General features: G+C 36.7%; 1 protein-coding gene across 24 annotated transcripts in view; it reads right to left on the bottom strand.

Annotated features, from left to right (window-relative positions):
- Window positions 1-15,938: 15,938 nt before the first annotated feature.
- adgrl2a (adhesion G protein-coupled receptor L2a) overlaps window positions 15,939-18,738 on the bottom strand; it is a 78,167-nt gene continuing 75,367 nt past the window's right edge. For 11 of the 24 annotated variants that reach the window (XM_007542234.2, XM_016665694.1, XM_016665713.1 and 8 more), the window contains one exon: window positions 15,939-18,622. In XM_007542234.2, the coding sequence (XP_007542296.1) occupies window positions 17,769-18,622 (854 nt within the window). In that variant the 3' untranslated portion in view covers window positions 15,939-17,768. The remainder of the gene's footprint in view (window positions 18,623-18,738) is intronic. The other 13 variants (XM_007542278.2, XM_016665759.1, XM_016665747.1 and 10 more) reach the window with 8 other exon arrangements.

Genomic DNA, 18,738 nt, shown 5'->3' with positions numbered 1-18,738 from the left:
AAAGTAAATCAGAGAGAGTTTACACCTGCTGTGGAGTTGCTTTTTTTTTATTTCAGGCATTCTAACGTGTTGAAATCTGAATTTATTGTGAGAATAAATTCAGATTTATTCTGTTAGCAAAAGTACTAACAGCTTAAAGCATAGAAGCTAATTGTTGACTAATTTGGGAAAGGATTCTGATGCTCCTCTTGTCCCCATTCCACTTTTATAATTTACTATTCTACTACAATTTTTTCATTATGGCAGCAGGTGTGGTAGTTAACTGTGTTAATGAAGGTAAATCAAAACGGGACTCATTTCCAAACCCCACGCCCCATTCAATTTCCTCTGTGAATTGGCCGTGATCTGATCCTCTTTGCATCTGTGACCGGTCTAATCATGGTCATATAACATTCACTCAGTCATACACGCATACACAGGAGTGTTACCTATAAACACTGCTTATATTTTTGTTGAACATAATAAACAGTCAAAATTACAAAAAAAAATACCTCAAGCACTGTTGGTCCATTTCTAACTCGTTTTTTAAAACAAAGCAAATTGACTGTCCCATTCGACAGCTTGTCAAAGAGAAAAATTATATATTTTAGTAGCAAATAAACTCAAAACCACAAAGCCTCAACAAACAAAATTTGCTAAATGTGTTAAAGGGAGATTTTATTTTCAAGTAGTTATTTCTTCTACTCACCAATTGAGGGATTAGCCTTGGTGTTAATGTAAGAGGTTCCTGCTCACAAGCTCATAATTTCAACCTTGAACATCTCTAGTAAATGGAAATAAAATGAAACAAAGTGTGACTCCACCATACTCTCTCTAAGTCAGTGTTGTTTTATCACTTTCTCCAGCTTTTTTCACTTTTCTTCTGTTTATTACAAAGAACATTTAAACACTGTTTTTAAGTAAAATGGGTTTTAATCAGTTTTATCAACAGGCATGAAGTTAGAGAGTAGGAAACAGTAAGATACCCTAAGGGCACAAGTGAATGACCCATAAAATATAACTGGAGCTGTTTTAAAAAAAAATATCTAGAGCTTTTATTTAGCCGCAATCTTTTTTTGTTTGTTTTGTTTTTGTATTATGCTTTCTCAGTGCCAGAAGACTATTAATAAGAACTCGCAGCAGAAGTTAAATCTCTCACACATAAACTTTTTTCAGCTCTTTTTAATTTCTGATTACATTTATTCTGTAATGACAAAAACTCCATATCCTAACCATCTCACTGTGCTGTTTTCTCACAATGCTTTGCTGTCACAGAACATGATGATCTCTTGTGATTCAGTTTCAAAGTAGAAAATGAGAGCCAGAGCCTTCAGCTGTCAAGCTCCTGTGCTGTGAAAACAAGATCTCAGTTTGGGTTCAAGAAGCAAACACCCTCTCTAGTTGTAAGATTGGGTTTAAAAATTCTTTACAACATTCTTCTGTCTTTCTTTTTTTTTTTTCTTTTTATGCGTCAGTGCAACTATTGTTTGCGATCAACTTTGTACTTCTTTGGGATTTTTCTTTTTATCCATCACTGTAAATATATACAGAAAACAGGGATTTTTGAATCATAGCTATATCCATCAATCTGCGTTCTAGTGTATAGAACCAATTAATTGATTGTAAAATACGAATTAAATACCTACGCAACAACAACTCATTTGCAAGAAACTACAGTAACCATATTGCATCTACTTTCAGGCATTGAAAGTAGATGCAATATGGTTGAAATTGCCTTCTGGAAACCAACTATGTGAAAAAGAGCTTGATTTATTTATCCTTTCATTAATCATACAAAACTGCAGGGAAAAAAAGAACTACGTGCCAAACGCATCTGAATGCTGCATTAAGCTGAAAGTGTAACTTTCCTTTTAATCCACTATGAGCAGTTTAAATTTTCCAGCATGAAGTTGTTTGAGCTCCTAGTCACCTGCTTGCACTGTTACAAGATTAATTTTCTAATCCCTACTAATACTTTCACTTGCAAACATTTTTAAGACGGGCAAATGGCTTGGCCACCGCATGACTGTTCTAATATTAATTGACTGCCGTCAACTTTCTCTAATTGATGTAATGAATTCTCCGGCTTGACTGTGAGCAGACTGATGATAACATGTGCATGATATTGTGAAGAATAGGGAATTAAGCTTGGAATATATAACCCCAATTAGTGCTTATCTTTGAGCGCTGCAATCCTGCGAGGCGGATTTAAAACGATCATCATCAGTCAGTATAAGAGAAATGTGGGAGTGACTTTGTCTCCTTCCGATCAGTCGGTCAGCCGCATATTTAAGAGATAAGGCTCAGTTTCTATCTTAAATAAGTAGTGTTTTTATGCAGGGAAACGTAGTGTTACCTGGAAACAATAAGTCAGCATATTTCTTTTCCCTGAGATGCGGTTTAATAACACTGAGTTGCAACTGAAGGTGTTGATTAGATGCAAAGGTGAAAACTCAAGATGCTGGAAAGCTAACAAACCAATATATATTCATGAGGTTAATTACAGGATGTGCTAAAATGATACCTTTTCATTATAAAGTCTACGGTCAACTAACAGCGAGCGCTGTGAGGTGTCGGAATACAAATGTTTTGCCGATTATACGGATATTATAAGTCAATTCTTTCCTCTTAGTTTGGCAGGTTTGTGATCTTGTTGAACTGCTGAGATTTACAATTAAAGCTAATTGTTCAAAGCGGTTTGTCTGAGTTTTTTTTTTTTTCTTCTTATATTGTTTGTTAACTTTACTGCAAATTAGCCTTTATTGGGTGTTAAAAGATTTAAAGGAAGTGTTTGGGACGTCTGGGACTTTATCTTGTCATACTGCTCAAGCTTGATTATCTTTCTAACTTCAGCGACATTGTATGATAGAAAATACCAGATTGCACAAATTGCTGAAGCAGAGTCTTCTCGTAAATGTTGAAGAGGGAGATCGTTCCAGCAATGACTGGGAAGCAGGTTGCTGGTGTTAATGGACTTAATAAAGTAGAAGTCTGAAAGGAGGGAGCACAAGATCAGGAAAATGTCACAGCACAATGGAAAATGGCTGTGTTCAAAACTTAGAAATAAAAGACAATAATCATATCCAATCAAAGCAGACACACTGCAATTGCAAATGTGTGCTCTTGCAAAGAGTTATGTGTACATCACTTTCAATTGTCAGAGTATGTTAGACAATTATGATAGACACCTGTTATGAACTATTATGAGGCCCATAACAGTTCATAACAGTTATGAACCTCTGAGGGCAGGTTCATAACAGTGTGACATTAGTTGACACTTATGACAACATTTGTTGCATTTATAACAATTTTGTAAGTGCTGATGATTTACAGACTGTTTATCTATGGAGTACAACAAAAGGAAACAAAGGATTCTATGCAAATAGTGTAGTGTGAGAGTTTTTTAAGTTTACAGGACAACTTCATGTGGCAAACTGATGTTTTTGACTGTGGATGCATTTTATTTATTTCTTTATTTTCAGACAACCATAGGAAATATTCATAGAGGCACTATGTTGGAGAACATGAAAGATTAATTTCTGAATAGTCCAGTCTTGCAACTTTATATTTTTCCAGTGAAACGGAATTCTGTGCAGAGGAAATAGCATAGCATAGCATAGCATAGCATAGCAGCGTTTCACTAACATCTGATTTCTTGCAGATGTTAAATTAAGACATTAATCAAATGTGTTCGGGGGAAGGCTGGGATTTTAAGTAAATAAAACCCACTGATTGCTCACTGATTTACCATTGTGTTTCACTGTTGGTGTTGTTATATCACTTTCGGAAAACAAGTGGCTTGCAAACCAGCTCATGGCCAGAATCATGAACAAGAACAGTCTTTCAGAGCTGTATAATCACCTTGCTTATTATTCAGAGTAGTGTGCCCACTGTTGATTAATGCTTCGAGGCAAATATGTACAGAGGGCCTGATTAATCTGCAGTGTTATTTTAATCAAGTGGACCTCTGCTTAGTCTGACCATGGCGGTTCGTCTACCGTCACAGGACTGTCACATGGCCTTCATACAGTGAACACAGCAGAATCATAAATCTACCAGTGAAGACATTTGCTCCCCTGTTTTCTACATCCACCCACTCTCCTCTGCACCATCACCTTTTACCACCCTCTTCACTCATCTGTCTGTGCTCTCCTGCTTCTGGGAGCATTCAGCGAGTAGTTGTGAATCCTCTGAGCATTCTGTCGTACTGCGGTGGCGACACCGGGTACCTCTGCATCCCGCCCTGACCCTCTGCCACCGTCGACCAAGTGACCCAGTGTACTGCTGAGGGAAAACAACATTTCCTGTCACCACGGCGATGTCCCCAAGCAGTGAGGCGGCAGCAGGCAGTGTGAATGACACTGGGTGACAAACACTTTGAACTTAGACAACAGGAAATGAATGCAGAGTGCACAGCTCAAGGCAGAACAAACTGCACCTAAATTGACACATCTATCAGATGACACATGTTGATATTGTGATTGTGCCCCTCCTCCCGTTGTTTGTTTTTTTATGACTCTTTGCCTGCCGTTGTCCACAAATGCTCCTGGCACATAGAGCCACATAAAGTCTGACCCTGCAGGTTCAGAAGCTGCTTTCTGAATAGCGAGAGGCTGAGATTTTTATACCCAAATAAAAAATAAAAAAAACATCTAAAGCATGTCATCAGCAACCCAACAAAAACTGCTAAATAAAATGTGCAGGATCCAGAAAGCTAAGCTGGGAAGGACTGGTGTTTCTTTTAGCATGAGTCTGGAATTTAAGTGACTATAGTTGTCTACCTACTCAACCAAAAAGCTGTTTGAGTGAATCTCTTTTTCTCGCCAACAATCTCACCATTCTGCGTCAAAGCAATTTTTTTTGGAAGACCAAAAGTATAATGCCAAATCTATCACATCCAAATATGTTGATCTAGATATTACAGGGATTTTTATGTTTTGATTTTTGTGGTATAAAATTTGTCATTTTGTCAGTATTTTAAATGGAGAAATATAAGATTTGTAGGTATTGTACTATTATGCATTTTATTACACTGTGTACTATTTCAGATCAAATTTTCAGAAAAGGTTACAACCATTAAAGATCAAGACACCCAAAGATCCATACAAACATTATACACACACACATTATACACAGGAAGTTGTGCCTTTTTCATATCTTGTCATCCTAAGCACACTTTTTAAAGACCAACAAGGGCTCAGACAGACATTGCATTGCTCGATGCTATGACACTAAATCAACATTAATTCTGTTTCCATTTAAAAAATGTAATCATGAAAAGATAGGAAATTCTGTTTTCACTTTTTAGCCGCTCACCAGTGCTGTGTTGGAAGAAAAACAAATGATTTTTATTTTTTTTATTTACAGTCACTCAAACACTACTGTGGCATTTTAAAACTAATTGAATCTGTTTTACTGCGGCTGTAGAGGTAAAACCTAAGAACAAAAATATTGTTTTGAAATGTATTTGACACAGAGAAATTTCGTTCTTTAATCCTCTGGATGTGGGTTCTGCCATTTGTCTCTCAGATGAACCCATTTGTAATGACTGCAATACATGCTTAGATGGATACCAAATGTTGCGCTGCTGAAGCTGCACCTAACCAATAAAATTAAACACACACACACACACACACACACACACAAATGTCCACCCTTTAGTTCTCCCAATCAAATAGATCTAATTCCACTCATCTGTTTCTCCCAGCTGTAAGCTATAACATCAAAGCAAGCTATAATATGGTTTCAACTTGATATCACCTTCAAGCTAACGCACCCTGATGTACTCCAGCCAAAACAACCATTCAACATCTGTTGGAATCCCCCTGGCTCTGCTTTAACATATCTGCACAGTGCACATGCAACAGGGAGGCACTTTAAGTCCCCAGAAGACAGACAGCAAGATGAGCATTCAGCATAATGATCACAGCGTATTGTAAGCTTATGCATTGAATAACAAAGTCAGCCATCAGCTTGTCATTAAAACGATATTTCAGCCAGGACATCTGCAGAGTTGGCCAAGCTTGTGCTGCACATAAAAGGTGAAATTAATCAATCAGGCAAGAACTGCCACCGTATTTCATTACAGTGGCAAAGTTATTGAAATACATTTATATTAAAAGCCCATTTCCAAGGCTTTTGCAAGAATATTTAATAGACACCATTCAGTGAGCCGAGTATCAATACTGTGATTATCACAAATAAGTTTAAAGCAATTTACCATTTTGTATTAACAGGAAAATGACTCGAAAGGCAAATGGATGCCCGACATTGGACTTTCTGATAATTTAAATCTATTTTTGATTGTTGGAGATATGAAACCCCCAGCTCAGATATCATTAATTGCTTGTCCTCCCTTTTTCAGTCAACATAGTGCTTTTCTCCCTTCCCATATGCAATGTGATCCTTTGAATCTGAGACGTAATTTGCATGATTGACAAGATGTCTTATTGTCATTTGTAAGACACGAGATGTAAGGAGTTTAAAGAGGAAGCTTTAAAGGTCATGTGAGTAATTTGGTCAGCAAAGAAATGTGCAGTGAATAGATTTCAGGATTTTCCTCCGAGCATAAAAACGGCTTCTTGGCACCATATTAATCCTCTGTAGGATATTTCAGAGAGGGAAAAAGGGTTACAGTTCTACATGTAAACATAATTTTGTTTAGAATAAAATGTCAAGAAAAAATAGTTTTACTTCAGCTTTATTAAAAAAGAGTTTATATATTTTTTTTTCTGTATTTTATATATGACAAAATTCCATATATTTCATTTATTTGGATAATATTATTTTTATTTTATGATGTCCATGGTTTGGAAACTATTCAATAAATAAAATCCAGAAAAGTGTTGATCGTGTTTGTAGTCAGCTGCTCTTCACTGACTCTTCAAATTCTTGAAAAGCTTCTATTAAAGGGAGCAAAAGATTTGAGAATGTGACATCAGTTCCTCTTTCAGCAGAAAAACAACCCAGATCAATGGCTGTGTGGTTCAAATATTTTAAATCAAAACACGTGAACATGTAAGAACGGCCTTGTGAAAGTCTAGTCCCAAATATAATGGAGAATTCGAGGCAGGAATTTAGTATTTATGTTTATGACACTTGTGATGTGACCTGATTGACTTCTGCCATTTTGTGAGGGATTTTCTTGACTTTGTGTTGGTACTTCATATACAATGTTATATTTTTGTTTGTCATGAGGGTGGAGAGGTGTCGCTACTTTTGAAAATTTTTTTTTTTTTATTGGTCTGATGTAATATGTCCCATGTTTTCATTGCCTGCGAGCAAAAAAATAATCAAAATGAACAGAAATAGACTTGAAAACATTATATTCATAATTAATCAACATCTTGTGTTTCATTTAATGAGTTTCTGAAAATAATAAGCTTTTCTACATTATTCTGAATTTTTTTTAACATAACTGTAATATGCATTTACACACAGCCAGCCAACAGAGCCTTGTCAGTGACCATGGGTGAAATAAACTGTTGATAAAAATCTGAAAGAGTGCCAGTGACTCCCAGAAATGTATTCTCATTTTATTAAAAAGAAATCAGATTAGATCTCACACACTTCACTCATGATATATTGAAACTGACCTAGAGTTCGGTAAACATTAATTATTTGCATAATATATTCTTGTGTTTGTGTCCGTCTGAAATGGGCTTTTATTGTCAGTTTTTTTCTGCTGTTTTAGGTGGTTTTGCTTTTGAACATGTAAAATTAATGTAAAATTAGTACTTTGTGATTATTGAATAAAGCAGTCATGAAGCCCGATGCAGAGAAATGTGTTTATATTCTTGGCACTTTTGAACTAAGTCAGTAGTATTTTACAAAAAAAAGATCATGTACATAAAAGGAAATTCTGCATTTTATTTTCCTGCATCACCAGGCACTGGAAGTAGAGCAAACGGCATGTTTTAGTGTCCTAACCAGTCATTTGACTAAGACAAACTACCACACAAAGAGGACAATGACAGCACAAAGGCATTGGAAGCGATATGACAAAGATCACACACACAAAAAAATTGTTCTTCAAGATCCACCAGGCTTAGACACAGTTGCCGGGACCCTGTGGGAGCACTTGCCCAGGATTAGCATGACAAGGTTCATCTGCAAAGGCCTGTCTGAATTTTAATGAGAAACTACAATCCAACTGAGACATTTATAATATATTTTATATCTTGTCTTTAGAGTCTGCTCGCACATTTGCCACCAGCAAGGAAACTCAGAATCAATATTCAGCTCCAATACACACTGATACTCAAGGTTACATCTGTATTCCCTCTATTTATCAATTATGAAGACAGTAGCGAGACCAGAGAATGTATTGCATATTGTGAATATAGATTCCAAAGACAATTCCACTTCACAAATATGTATGTTTATATGAATTTATTCATCATTCTTGGATTATTATGACGTGCGATTAGTAACGGCTTCTTCTTGAGAAAGTAATTTTCTTTTGATTTATTTGTGCAGCATGTTCATCAAGTTTAACATATCATAGATTATCATTGAGCTTGTTTTAAATTAGAATGTAACTTTGTATACCATACAGAGTCCTGCCAAAGTATTCACACAATTTGGACATTACTACAGAGTATCACTTGTTTTGTAAAGTGAACAAAAATAACACATGATCTTCAATGCCTTCTACAAATAAAAATCTGAAAAATCCGGTGTGCATTTGTAATCATTCCCTTTTAATCTTTTAGCCTGGTATGAGATGGGGTGGCATAAACTAACTAGTAAAAACAAAACAAACAAAAAATGCCTGATACGATAATCTCACTATAAATATAGATAATTTGTGAAAGTCCTAGAGGTTTGTTAGAGAACATTGGTGAACAAATAAGCATACTGAAAATCAAGAAAAACAACAGTCAGGTCAGAGAAAAAGTTCTGGAAAAGTCTTAAGCATGGGTAGGTTATTAAGCAATCTGTCAAGCTTTTAGTCCATCGTTCAAAAAATGGTAAGACTAAGGCATAACTGGAAATCCAACAAACCGACAGATCAGGCAATGGCAGCATTAATCACTGAAGCAGAAAATAGGTTCATTGTAACTCTGGACTGAGAGAATCTGTTGACACACAGCTACTAGTGATGTACTCAATAAATCTGGCCTTCATTTAAGAGCGGCAAGAAAAACCTAAGTCTCAGAAAAGAAAGCCATAGGAAGTCATCTTTGTAGTTTTCTACATGTGACAGTTTCTCTCATCAGATGAGACTAAATTAAAAAGAAAAAATAATAATGCTGTAAATGCCCCTGCAAACATAAGTCACGATTGTGAAACACAATGATGGTAGCATCATGGTGTAAGGATGCTTTTCTTAATCAGGAACAGATTAGCTGGTCAGAGTTGATGGGGCGATGGACAAAATCTTAGCAAAGGGTGCAAAGCTTGAGACTGGATGAAGGTTTACTTTACAGCAGGACTACAAATACAGTCAGAGCTACAATAAAATAGTTTAGGAAAGTCCAAAGTGTGGCCTGTCTGTCATTTGTGGCCATTTAAAGGATCTTGTATGGCTCAAGACAACCATTTAAGAAGGGAACAAATATGTTTCACTTGCACATGCAATGTGTGCAGATGGAGACTTTAAATAAATTGTTTGGGGATATATTTTGACTTTTTAAAGGTTTTGCAAAAACTATATAGACACTCTTAAATTAGACTACTTTGTTTCATTTAAATTCCATGCTTAATTTATTTTTGAGCAGGTAAAAAAAAAAGTATTTGTACATATTTTTGTGCTTTTAATAAATACTTTCAGCTTTTAAATTTTGAACACCACTGGTTTGGATCAATGTCAGGAGGGTCCAGAAAGTTCAGGCCGACGTCCAGTTGAGGATCGTTTGCCAGACTTTGAAAATGATGTCCACAGTCACTGTCTGTCAAATCTCACTGAGCCTGAGCAGTTTTGTAATTAAAAATGTGGGGGGGGGATGTGTGTCAGATGTGCAACACAGATGGAGACATACTTTCAGAGACTTGCAGCTGTTATAGTAGCAAAAGGTGGTTCTACACAGGATTGACTTGATTGATTTAGAAACACATGGATCCCACTTTTCAGGTTCTGATGGGTATGAATAATTTTGCAAGGCAATTCTTGCTGGGTTTGACAGCTTTTAGCTGCTGCGGTCAGTTGTCATCTTTATTATTATTCTTTGAGGGAAATCTTTGAGCATTTCCTTGCTTTCTGAGCACTGTCAAGGCTCTGGTTCTTCTGATCGAAGAGAAGAGGCAGAAGAGGAACAGACGGAAGCGCACTGATCAATGACCCATTGGTTTTTATGTTGCACTAAACTTCCTCTTCCATTTCATCTCCCTTGCAGCTGGTGCATCAACAAGTGGAAAAGTAGTGTATTAGTAAATTGACTTTCTGTGCTTACTGAGTGGAACCTCTGTGTTACTGTCTGAATTACATACACCAGACTGTCCTTCTCACAGTAAGCTCAATAAGCCACTTTCACAACCTCTGGTATCTACTAATAATTCAATTCAATTCAGTTTATTTATATATCACCAATTCGTCTCGAGGCACTTTAAAAAAAATAAAAAAAAATCAGTTCAATAATACATACATTGCAAAGGATCCAAATAATCAAAAAGCTCAGATAAGCTCAGTTAATGATTCAAGGTAGTTTTAAAAGGTAATATCCAAGGTAACCCGGCAGATTGCATTGTGTCATTGAATAATGTAAATTGCTGTGTACTGATGCTATTGGATTAATTCTTCCTGTTTATTTGCAGAATATAGGTTTGTCGTCGGAAACATTGACTCAAAATAAAATAAAATAAAAAAACACTCAACCTAACTTCCAAATGGCAGAAAAAGAAAAAAAAAAAAAAACTTGAACTCTGCTTGCTAGCTATAACTAAAGCCCGCTGGGTCTCCTTTATTGTGAAACTTAAAAAAATCTATCCAATTTAAAGTTTGGATCAAATACACAAATAGTTACAATAAGCAATGTTTTCTCCTTCACGACTACATTCTTTGCAACATTGGCAAGCTTTTGAGTCTAAAAATGGAAATAGTTCACCCACCTGCACCATTTGCTTCTTAGTATCCTCGAGAACCAATTAGTGTAGGTGAGTGGCCATTAAGTTGTTACTTGTTCCTTCCCTTCTTGGCCGATGATGAATAGAGAGGTTGATGCACAGCGAATGCGGCAGGATAATGCATTGGTTTGCATGAGCCTCTGCATCCAATAGGTACTGCCTTGCGAGTGGGAGACATCTATATTGGCCTGCAGAAGCGTGTACACAGCGGGAGCTCTTGTAGTTATTGCTCGATGCTTCCCCTCGGTGAGTGCCAATGAGTTTATCAGACGGCTATTAGATTTACTGATGAGGTGGGATTTTCTAACTGCTGCGAGGGGCCTCAGTGATAGATGAAAAGAGAGGATTTTCTCTGAAACATAAGGTTAAATCATAGCATCACATAAAGAGTGGTACAAAGTGATTTATGTAATAACATGATAGCTCTACATTTCTGACATATGGGGATATTCTTGACAAACTGTACGAAATTGTCAGACATTGATTGCCTTTTGTGATTATGACTAAGACAGACATTATTTCTTTTTATATTTCGAACAGTTTTTAATTTTTGCACCCATTCTGTTTTATGTCTTGACATTTAAAGTGTGTTTTGGCCTTGCGTTTTCAGAAAAGCACGGATTTTAAACTTACTCGTTTTGCTGCCCTGCTCAAGCTGCTGTGGATGTCTCTATATGCTCCGTTTTATTTCTGCCAAACAGTCGGCCTTCTTGAAGCATAAAATTCTATTACAATGGGATAATAGCTCACATTATTTCTTTGCTGCTTTTGAGACAACAAAGTTTCGTTTTTTATGTCTTAAGCCCAGCATAAACCATAGTGGAGGTACGTTGTGAATAAAAAAAAGTCTTAAAAAAAGTATTTTAAGCAACAAAAACTAAGCTAATAGCACTACAAAGGGAGAAGAATAAAAACTCAAATAAACTAGAATTGCAAAAACAAAAACAAGAAAAATCTGTCCAAACAAGAATATATAGCACAAAATGTCAATTATGACAGTGATCCAGCACCGAGCAACCAAAAACCTGTGACGGTAAGCAAAATTGACAGGAAACCCTGGAGCAAGTTTGAGTAAAAGAAATAAAAGCGGACGTGAAGAACCTCTGAATATGCATGGAGAATGTCAAACGACAAAAACCATGGAATCTATGGACAGGGACAATTTTTCATGTGGGGTAGAAAATATTCAGCTAAAATGCCAATAAATATATTTAAATATCTTTGAATAAGTTACAAAATTTGTGACATAATACAAAACCTGTTATTGCTTTGTGTTCTTAACTCCAGTCACAGGTTTTGACATTAAAATGACTCCATACCAGAGACGTCTAACTGTTTGGGTCAAGAGGAAACTTTTATCAGAATAATTGGAAAATGAACAAAGCAGGAAAACTGGTTGAGTGCTTTTTTGAGTAAAGCTATAAGGAACCAAACAAACAACACGTTTCTGGATTCTGGAAGTTATACAATTAAAAAAAAAAAATGTTGCAGAAATGTGTTATTGTTTTATGCATAGAATGTTTGTTGGCAATCAGCTTAATCAATTTAATCAAAAACCATGTATCGAGAAATAATGAAGAATTTTTCATTCTAAAACTCTTTTTGTTACTAAATTAAGCAGTAGCCATTTGAGCTCAAGAATAAAAATGTGGCTTTTAATATGCCATACAATATTCAATTTCCAAGTGTTTCAGGAACCTCTGGTCATTCATGCAACTTCTTTGGGACAAAACGTTCTTAGAAATTTGAACTGTGGACACTGACATTGGTGTTGGGGATGTCTGTGCCGGCTGGAACATGTTTTGCATTGAGAAGGTATTTTATGCTTGAATAGCTTTGGTGATAGGCCAGCTCTGTTTTGCACAACTTGAACACACTGGTCTTTTCCAGCATCCCATCAGATTGATTTTTGAAGCAGAAATTACCCCCCCAGTGGGCCAAGAAAAGCGGCTTTGTCCTCCGTCGCTGTTGTTTGTGGATGCCACTTGTGTGCTTGCTTTACGGGCGTACCAGAAACACAATACAAAGGTGTTAAATTATATGTAAATATTAAATCTAAATTAACATGTTAAAGTCCTCATCTCGATAAATGAGACATTTATTTGCAAGAAAAATATACATGGTTTCAACATGTTAAAAAAAATATGACGTAACGGCAATCGTCTGTCCATTATTTTTTCCAAGATTACAATCAGTCCACTTTATGCGTCTCATCAGGAATGGAGTTATCTGCTAATTGTACCTTTTGAAAGATATTTCTTTCAAATTTTGCCATAACACTGAACTGTTCCTTCTGAAGGTAAATGGAAACTGTTCACTGTCAAGAAAAGGGTTTATTTCACCTTTTTTGCATGAGCCACCAGCTCTCATCCTTTTTTCATTTGAAATCCTGCATCTAGTAATTTCATAATTATGGGAGGGGATTATAATGAAGGCAGCCGGAGCTGCAGGTTAATTGGATTTTTCACCTCGACGGGACCGGATCTAAGTCGCCCATGGGCCGCAAATCTGCACATTTGAAGTCAGGGACAGGACAAAAAAGGCTGGAGGAAGAAAAGAGTAAGCATTTAAAGGGCCTCCCTTTAACTTCAAGAGTTTGGGAAGTTACTTTTGCGCTGCCAGTAAACTGTTTGTGGCTTCTGAGGTTTTTTATTTTCCTTGTACACAATTGCTTTCATCCACTTTGATGGCATCTATAATTGGCACTGTTTTCTATTTACAGGAGTAACTGCTGCAGAGGCTATTGATAACCCAGAGAAATCCCCAAGGCTAGGAATAGGAGTTTTCCTAAAGTACACTTTTAACATTATATACATATATACCTACATGTGTATGCATACATGTGTGTATGTATATATATATATATGTGTGTGTGTGTGTGTGTGTGTGTGTGTGTGTGTGTGTGTGTGTGTGTGTGTGTGTACAATAATTGAGGCTGGCCACGGCCAATTTTTGATATTTATTAAATGAACAGAAATATCCTGTATTTATTTTGTTGTATTTTAGCAGTTATAGAGAATTACTGAAATATTTAAATTACATTGTTTTTATGCAACTGCATTATACCAAAATGACACACAATCCTTAGCTTCAGATAGCCTCTTTTCTACTTGCCACCGTTTAGTCAAAAATAGCTTCCTACTTCTCCTTTGCATCGGCAATCCGGTTCGTCAGCAAGAGGAGCCAAATTACTGGTCCCTCAGCTGCTTACCCTAATTTTTAAAAGCCCCTCCCAGAGAAAAACTCAGGGAACATAGCGAGTCTTTCACAGCAGGAAGGCCACACGCAAAGCCGGAGGGTTGGCGAGGCCACTCCGTCTGCCGCAGACAAGACTGGAGACAATCTCAGCTCATGTTTCTCTGCTGTTAATAATGAAAAATAAACCTGCTTACCCTCCAGTTCATTCATCTCTAAGGCCGCAGTGTAAGGATAAGCAGATAGAAGTTATTTTATTCTGAAAAGAGAAATAAAAAGTTTTTTTTTCCTTAAATGTATTTAGTTTATTTAGACCGAGTTCTGGCCTGAAGAGCTCGTTTCTGCTTGAAGTGAAATTATCAAGCCGCTCTAATGAGGGTCTGAGATTATTTTATGCAAACAAACATTCAGGTCAGAAAAACAGACAAGACGACATTTTAAGGTTTTCATTATTTTTTTTCCAAATTCATACCACACTGTTGTAACTTGGCTGTAAACAGACATTTATTAAAAGTTTTAATTTAGTTTCTATTTATGTACTGATTTCTAATTTATTATTGATCATAGTAGATTAAATTTCCATTCTTCCCTATTCCTAAGGAAATAGTTTTTAATATTCATATTTTTTTAATTCAGTAATATGATTTTGATAGATAGGAAATTAATAAAAAAAAAAAAAAATTATAGGTGCTGAATAAGGAAAGCTTATTATGACTACTACCAATACTACTGCTTCTTTGGAAATGTAGAAAATATTTATTTTTTCTATTACATAGATTACCTATCTTAAACCATTGTTAGATTGAAATCCATTTTGTCTTTAAGAAAGACTGTAAAAATTCTCAAGTCAATATTAAAAGCACTTATTACATTTTGTTCTGAAACAAATGAATTGAATATTATTGATTTCTCTAAATTTAAAAGAATATTAATTTAATAAATGTAATAGTTAATTAGTTTAATAGTTCAATTATTAATAGTTCAATAATTCAAATGTATTTTCACAAGGTAGGATAGAAACTGATATGATTTTTTCCCCCTCATTATTATGCATGCGATTATGCTTTTCAACAGTCAACAATTACCCTAACACTTGATTCCAATCTGACATTCAAGGGGTCCGCACAAGAGATCACGGGGGGAAAAAAAAAGGAGTGGGAAAAAAACAAAACAAAAAAAAACGCAATCCCCCTATGACAATTTGAAGCCTCAGATAATTGCACAAAATGTCACATAATTGTTGAAACAAGTCAAAACAACACGCAGCCCACACAGCATTATGCGCACTGACATCTAGTCCATTTCTGCAAAGTTCTGAGTCATTTCCTTCAGTGCCAAATGGTAAACAGTGCAATTTCCAGCCCCTCCTGCTGTGAGCTGTCACTCCGCCTCAACTGGTGTTATATCAAAATTCTTTGTAAATTAGCATCACCTGAGGCATAAAACACATAGGAGCCGACTGTGGGCTTCAGCTGGAGCAGACATTAATTAGAGCAAATATGTGTCATATCCAGAAATATTATGTTTTATATAGTTTTAAGACTCAAGCCATGTGGAAAGCTGACCCCTTGTTAGGCCTGTGGACTCCTCTCCACTCTCCCACGCAGCAGTTAAACGAACTTCAGCATTTCTGCAGTGACAGACTCCTTTAATTGTGCTTCTCTCATACAATGATATACTAAGCGAACAATGCTTTAAACCAGTGTCATTTTTGAACCTTTATTAGTGTTACAACCACACAGAGAAACATTTACAATGCAATTTTTCCTACCTGAGTTTCTCATGTTTGAATCACATGGACAGATTTGGCTTCTCTAACACATATGGCGAGATCACTCTACTCTGCAGCAATTGAAGATAGCAGGAAAAAAATAAAAGAGAGAAAAAAAAAATCCTCCAGAAAACAAAATTGTATCAGTTTGCCTTTCAAGGTGCTCGGGACTTACTAAGAACCTGAGTCAAAAGTGTTTTATGTCGATAGCAATATGATCAAACCTGCTTTCTAGAGATATAACAAAAACACAAGCCATTAAAAAAAGCAACTTGTCTGTTGACAAAAAATCTCACATTTATTGTATTTGTTAAACAAGTGTTGAACTTTACATCAGTCTTAAGTGATAAGCCCCTTATGTTTACATAAAAAACATGAGCTACAGTACAGCATGTATACCAGTGCGGGAAACTATTCACAAATTTCCCAATTTATTTATTCATTTATTTATTCATTTTTTGAAAGATTTTAATAAATAAAATACTTAAACTTGAGCGGAAGAACTACATTTAAGATAAAAACTTTATTTTCAAAGGTCGGTTTCATCTCAGCAGCGCTTTCCCATCCCTCTGCTGTGACTGTTAAAAAGATCAATTTCAATCAAACATATTAACAAAAAAAAAAATGTGCAATGGATAAATCACCTTGACTGGGTTGTTGCAGCCCCCCCTCCTACTAAAGCAATGCCACTTTGGCAAAATCGGATAAAGGTATTCTAAGGGACAATATTAACTGAAATGAAAATAAAGGAACTAAGCAAAATATTGGTCACAAATAAAAAAAAAAAAAGAAAAAAAAAGATAATGCACTGTTTGTTTTCTTTTAATAGGCCTTTATGCTCAAACATACAACCTTGAATGAAGTGTTGGTACCATAAACAGATGGTATAACATATGTGCAACTTTTACACAATAGTCTCTCAAATGTTAAAATTTTGCAAATAAAAGGTTTCTTTATAATTATGCTTTTTTTTTTCTCCCAACCCCATGAATTCTTATTTTACACTAGCAATACAACAAAATATATATTTGAGCAGTTTCTCCTTGACAACAGTTCAAGGAACAGTTGAGAAAATATAAGGCCAGGGGCTTGATTGCTAGTGGTTATACAATCCAAACTTGATGGTGATGGGAAGCAGCCAGGACCTGATATTCCTTTTCTAACAGTCTGATCAGGAAATATTTAATTTTTTTTTACAAACATGTCCATGTCCTGGTCCAGGGGTGTAAAAACAAAAAAACAAACAAACAAAAAACGATGGTTAAGCTTAGATGTTGGGAAGTGTATGTACAACCTTTGAGAGGGAAATTGCTGTTTGAATGTCACCTGTAATTTTTTTTTTCTTTTTGTTCTTTTTGTAATTTTTTTAAAACTTATTTTTATGTTTTCACACCTTCAGTTTTCTCAATAACTCAACAGCAGCAGCACATTTAAATACATTGTTGGCTTGTCTCTTAGAATTGAAATCTGACTCTTTGTTTTATGTACAGTCTCTTGAAAACATTGCGCTGCCGTTTCTGTGCCACGGGTCTCTGAGTCTGCAGGGAAGGAGATGGAAACACGGATGGCTGAGGGAGAAAGTCTGTAGATGCCAAGCGTGTGTGTATGTGTCGTGGAACTGCTGGGTTCGCTTAAAAATAATAAAATAAACAAAAGAAAAAAAAAAAAAAGAATGGTCCTGCCTTCAATGTGTGTGTGCCCTGAAAGAAGTCAGGGTTTGTGTCAGGGCAGCAGGGCTAAGGGGATGATTTAAATACATTTAAAGGCTTGTCACTAACTGCATTTGTCCTTCTTGTACATCACCTTCAGGGATGCAGTCTTCTTTAGTAACTGGAATAATGTAGCCATCACTGCTCCCTCTGCCTATCTGGTAATAGGCTTGGAGCTGGTGGACTGCCCCTAAGTTGGGCATGCTTTTGTAGTAAACATCCTCATTCTCGCTCCCTTTGGTGGGGGAGACATCCTCCACGACATCGGGGCTGCTCTCAGGGCATGGAGAGTCTGTAATATTGGGCATACTTGTGTACAAAGAGTCTCTGTTTGGGGACTGCGCACTGTTGTCAGGGTTGGTGGGCGTCAGTGGGCTGTCAAAGGTATCGACTCCTCCGTCGGTCCTCACCTTCTTCTGTGGTGCGTACAGAAGCGAGTGAGTTCGCTGGGGGATGAGTGGCGCCTCCAGCTCCGGCTGATGGTGCAGCTCCAGGCCCACCGCGTTGCCCATGTGGACCAAAGATGAAGTGTCGGCCACAATGGCGTCGTCTTCGCTGCTGCTGCCACCTACCACCGTCACCTTGGGGGGAGCCCGCTCCGTGTGGTGGTGATGGTGGTACTGCGGCGGCGGCGGTGGCGGCTGCTGGCGGTGGGGCGGGTGACGTAAACTGGAGTGCTGCTGCTGTTGGTGGCTTTTGTTACAGGCACGCAGGTTGTTGTGCACAAGCTCAGAGATTATCATTTTCTCAAAGGCAGCATCATCCAGGCTGAGTCCGCAGTCCACTACCTGCACACTGTCGCCAAAGTCCCCATTACGGAGTGAGTAGCTATTGTTAAAGTTACCATTTAGCGGTAGAGTATCCATTGCACTTGTATCCCTCACCGCACTGTTCAGTGAGTGCCCTGGAAACAAAGGGAAATATCAAAGGGAACTACATTAGTCATCACTAATAATCACAAAAGGAGAAATAAAAATTTAATGCTGTTTAGGATGCAGTTTTATGTAAAAACAAAGTTAA

The sequence above is a fragment of the Poecilia formosa genome, unplaced genomic scaffold (assembly GCF_000485575.1).
Source record: "Poecilia formosa unplaced genomic scaffold, Poecilia_formosa-5.1.2 Scaffold10, whole genome shotgun sequence".
In the NCBI taxonomy this organism is placed as follows: domain Eukaryota; kingdom Metazoa; phylum Chordata; class Actinopteri; order Cyprinodontiformes; family Poeciliidae; genus Poecilia; species Poecilia formosa.
This window is presented reverse-complemented; position numbering and strand designations above follow the sequence as displayed.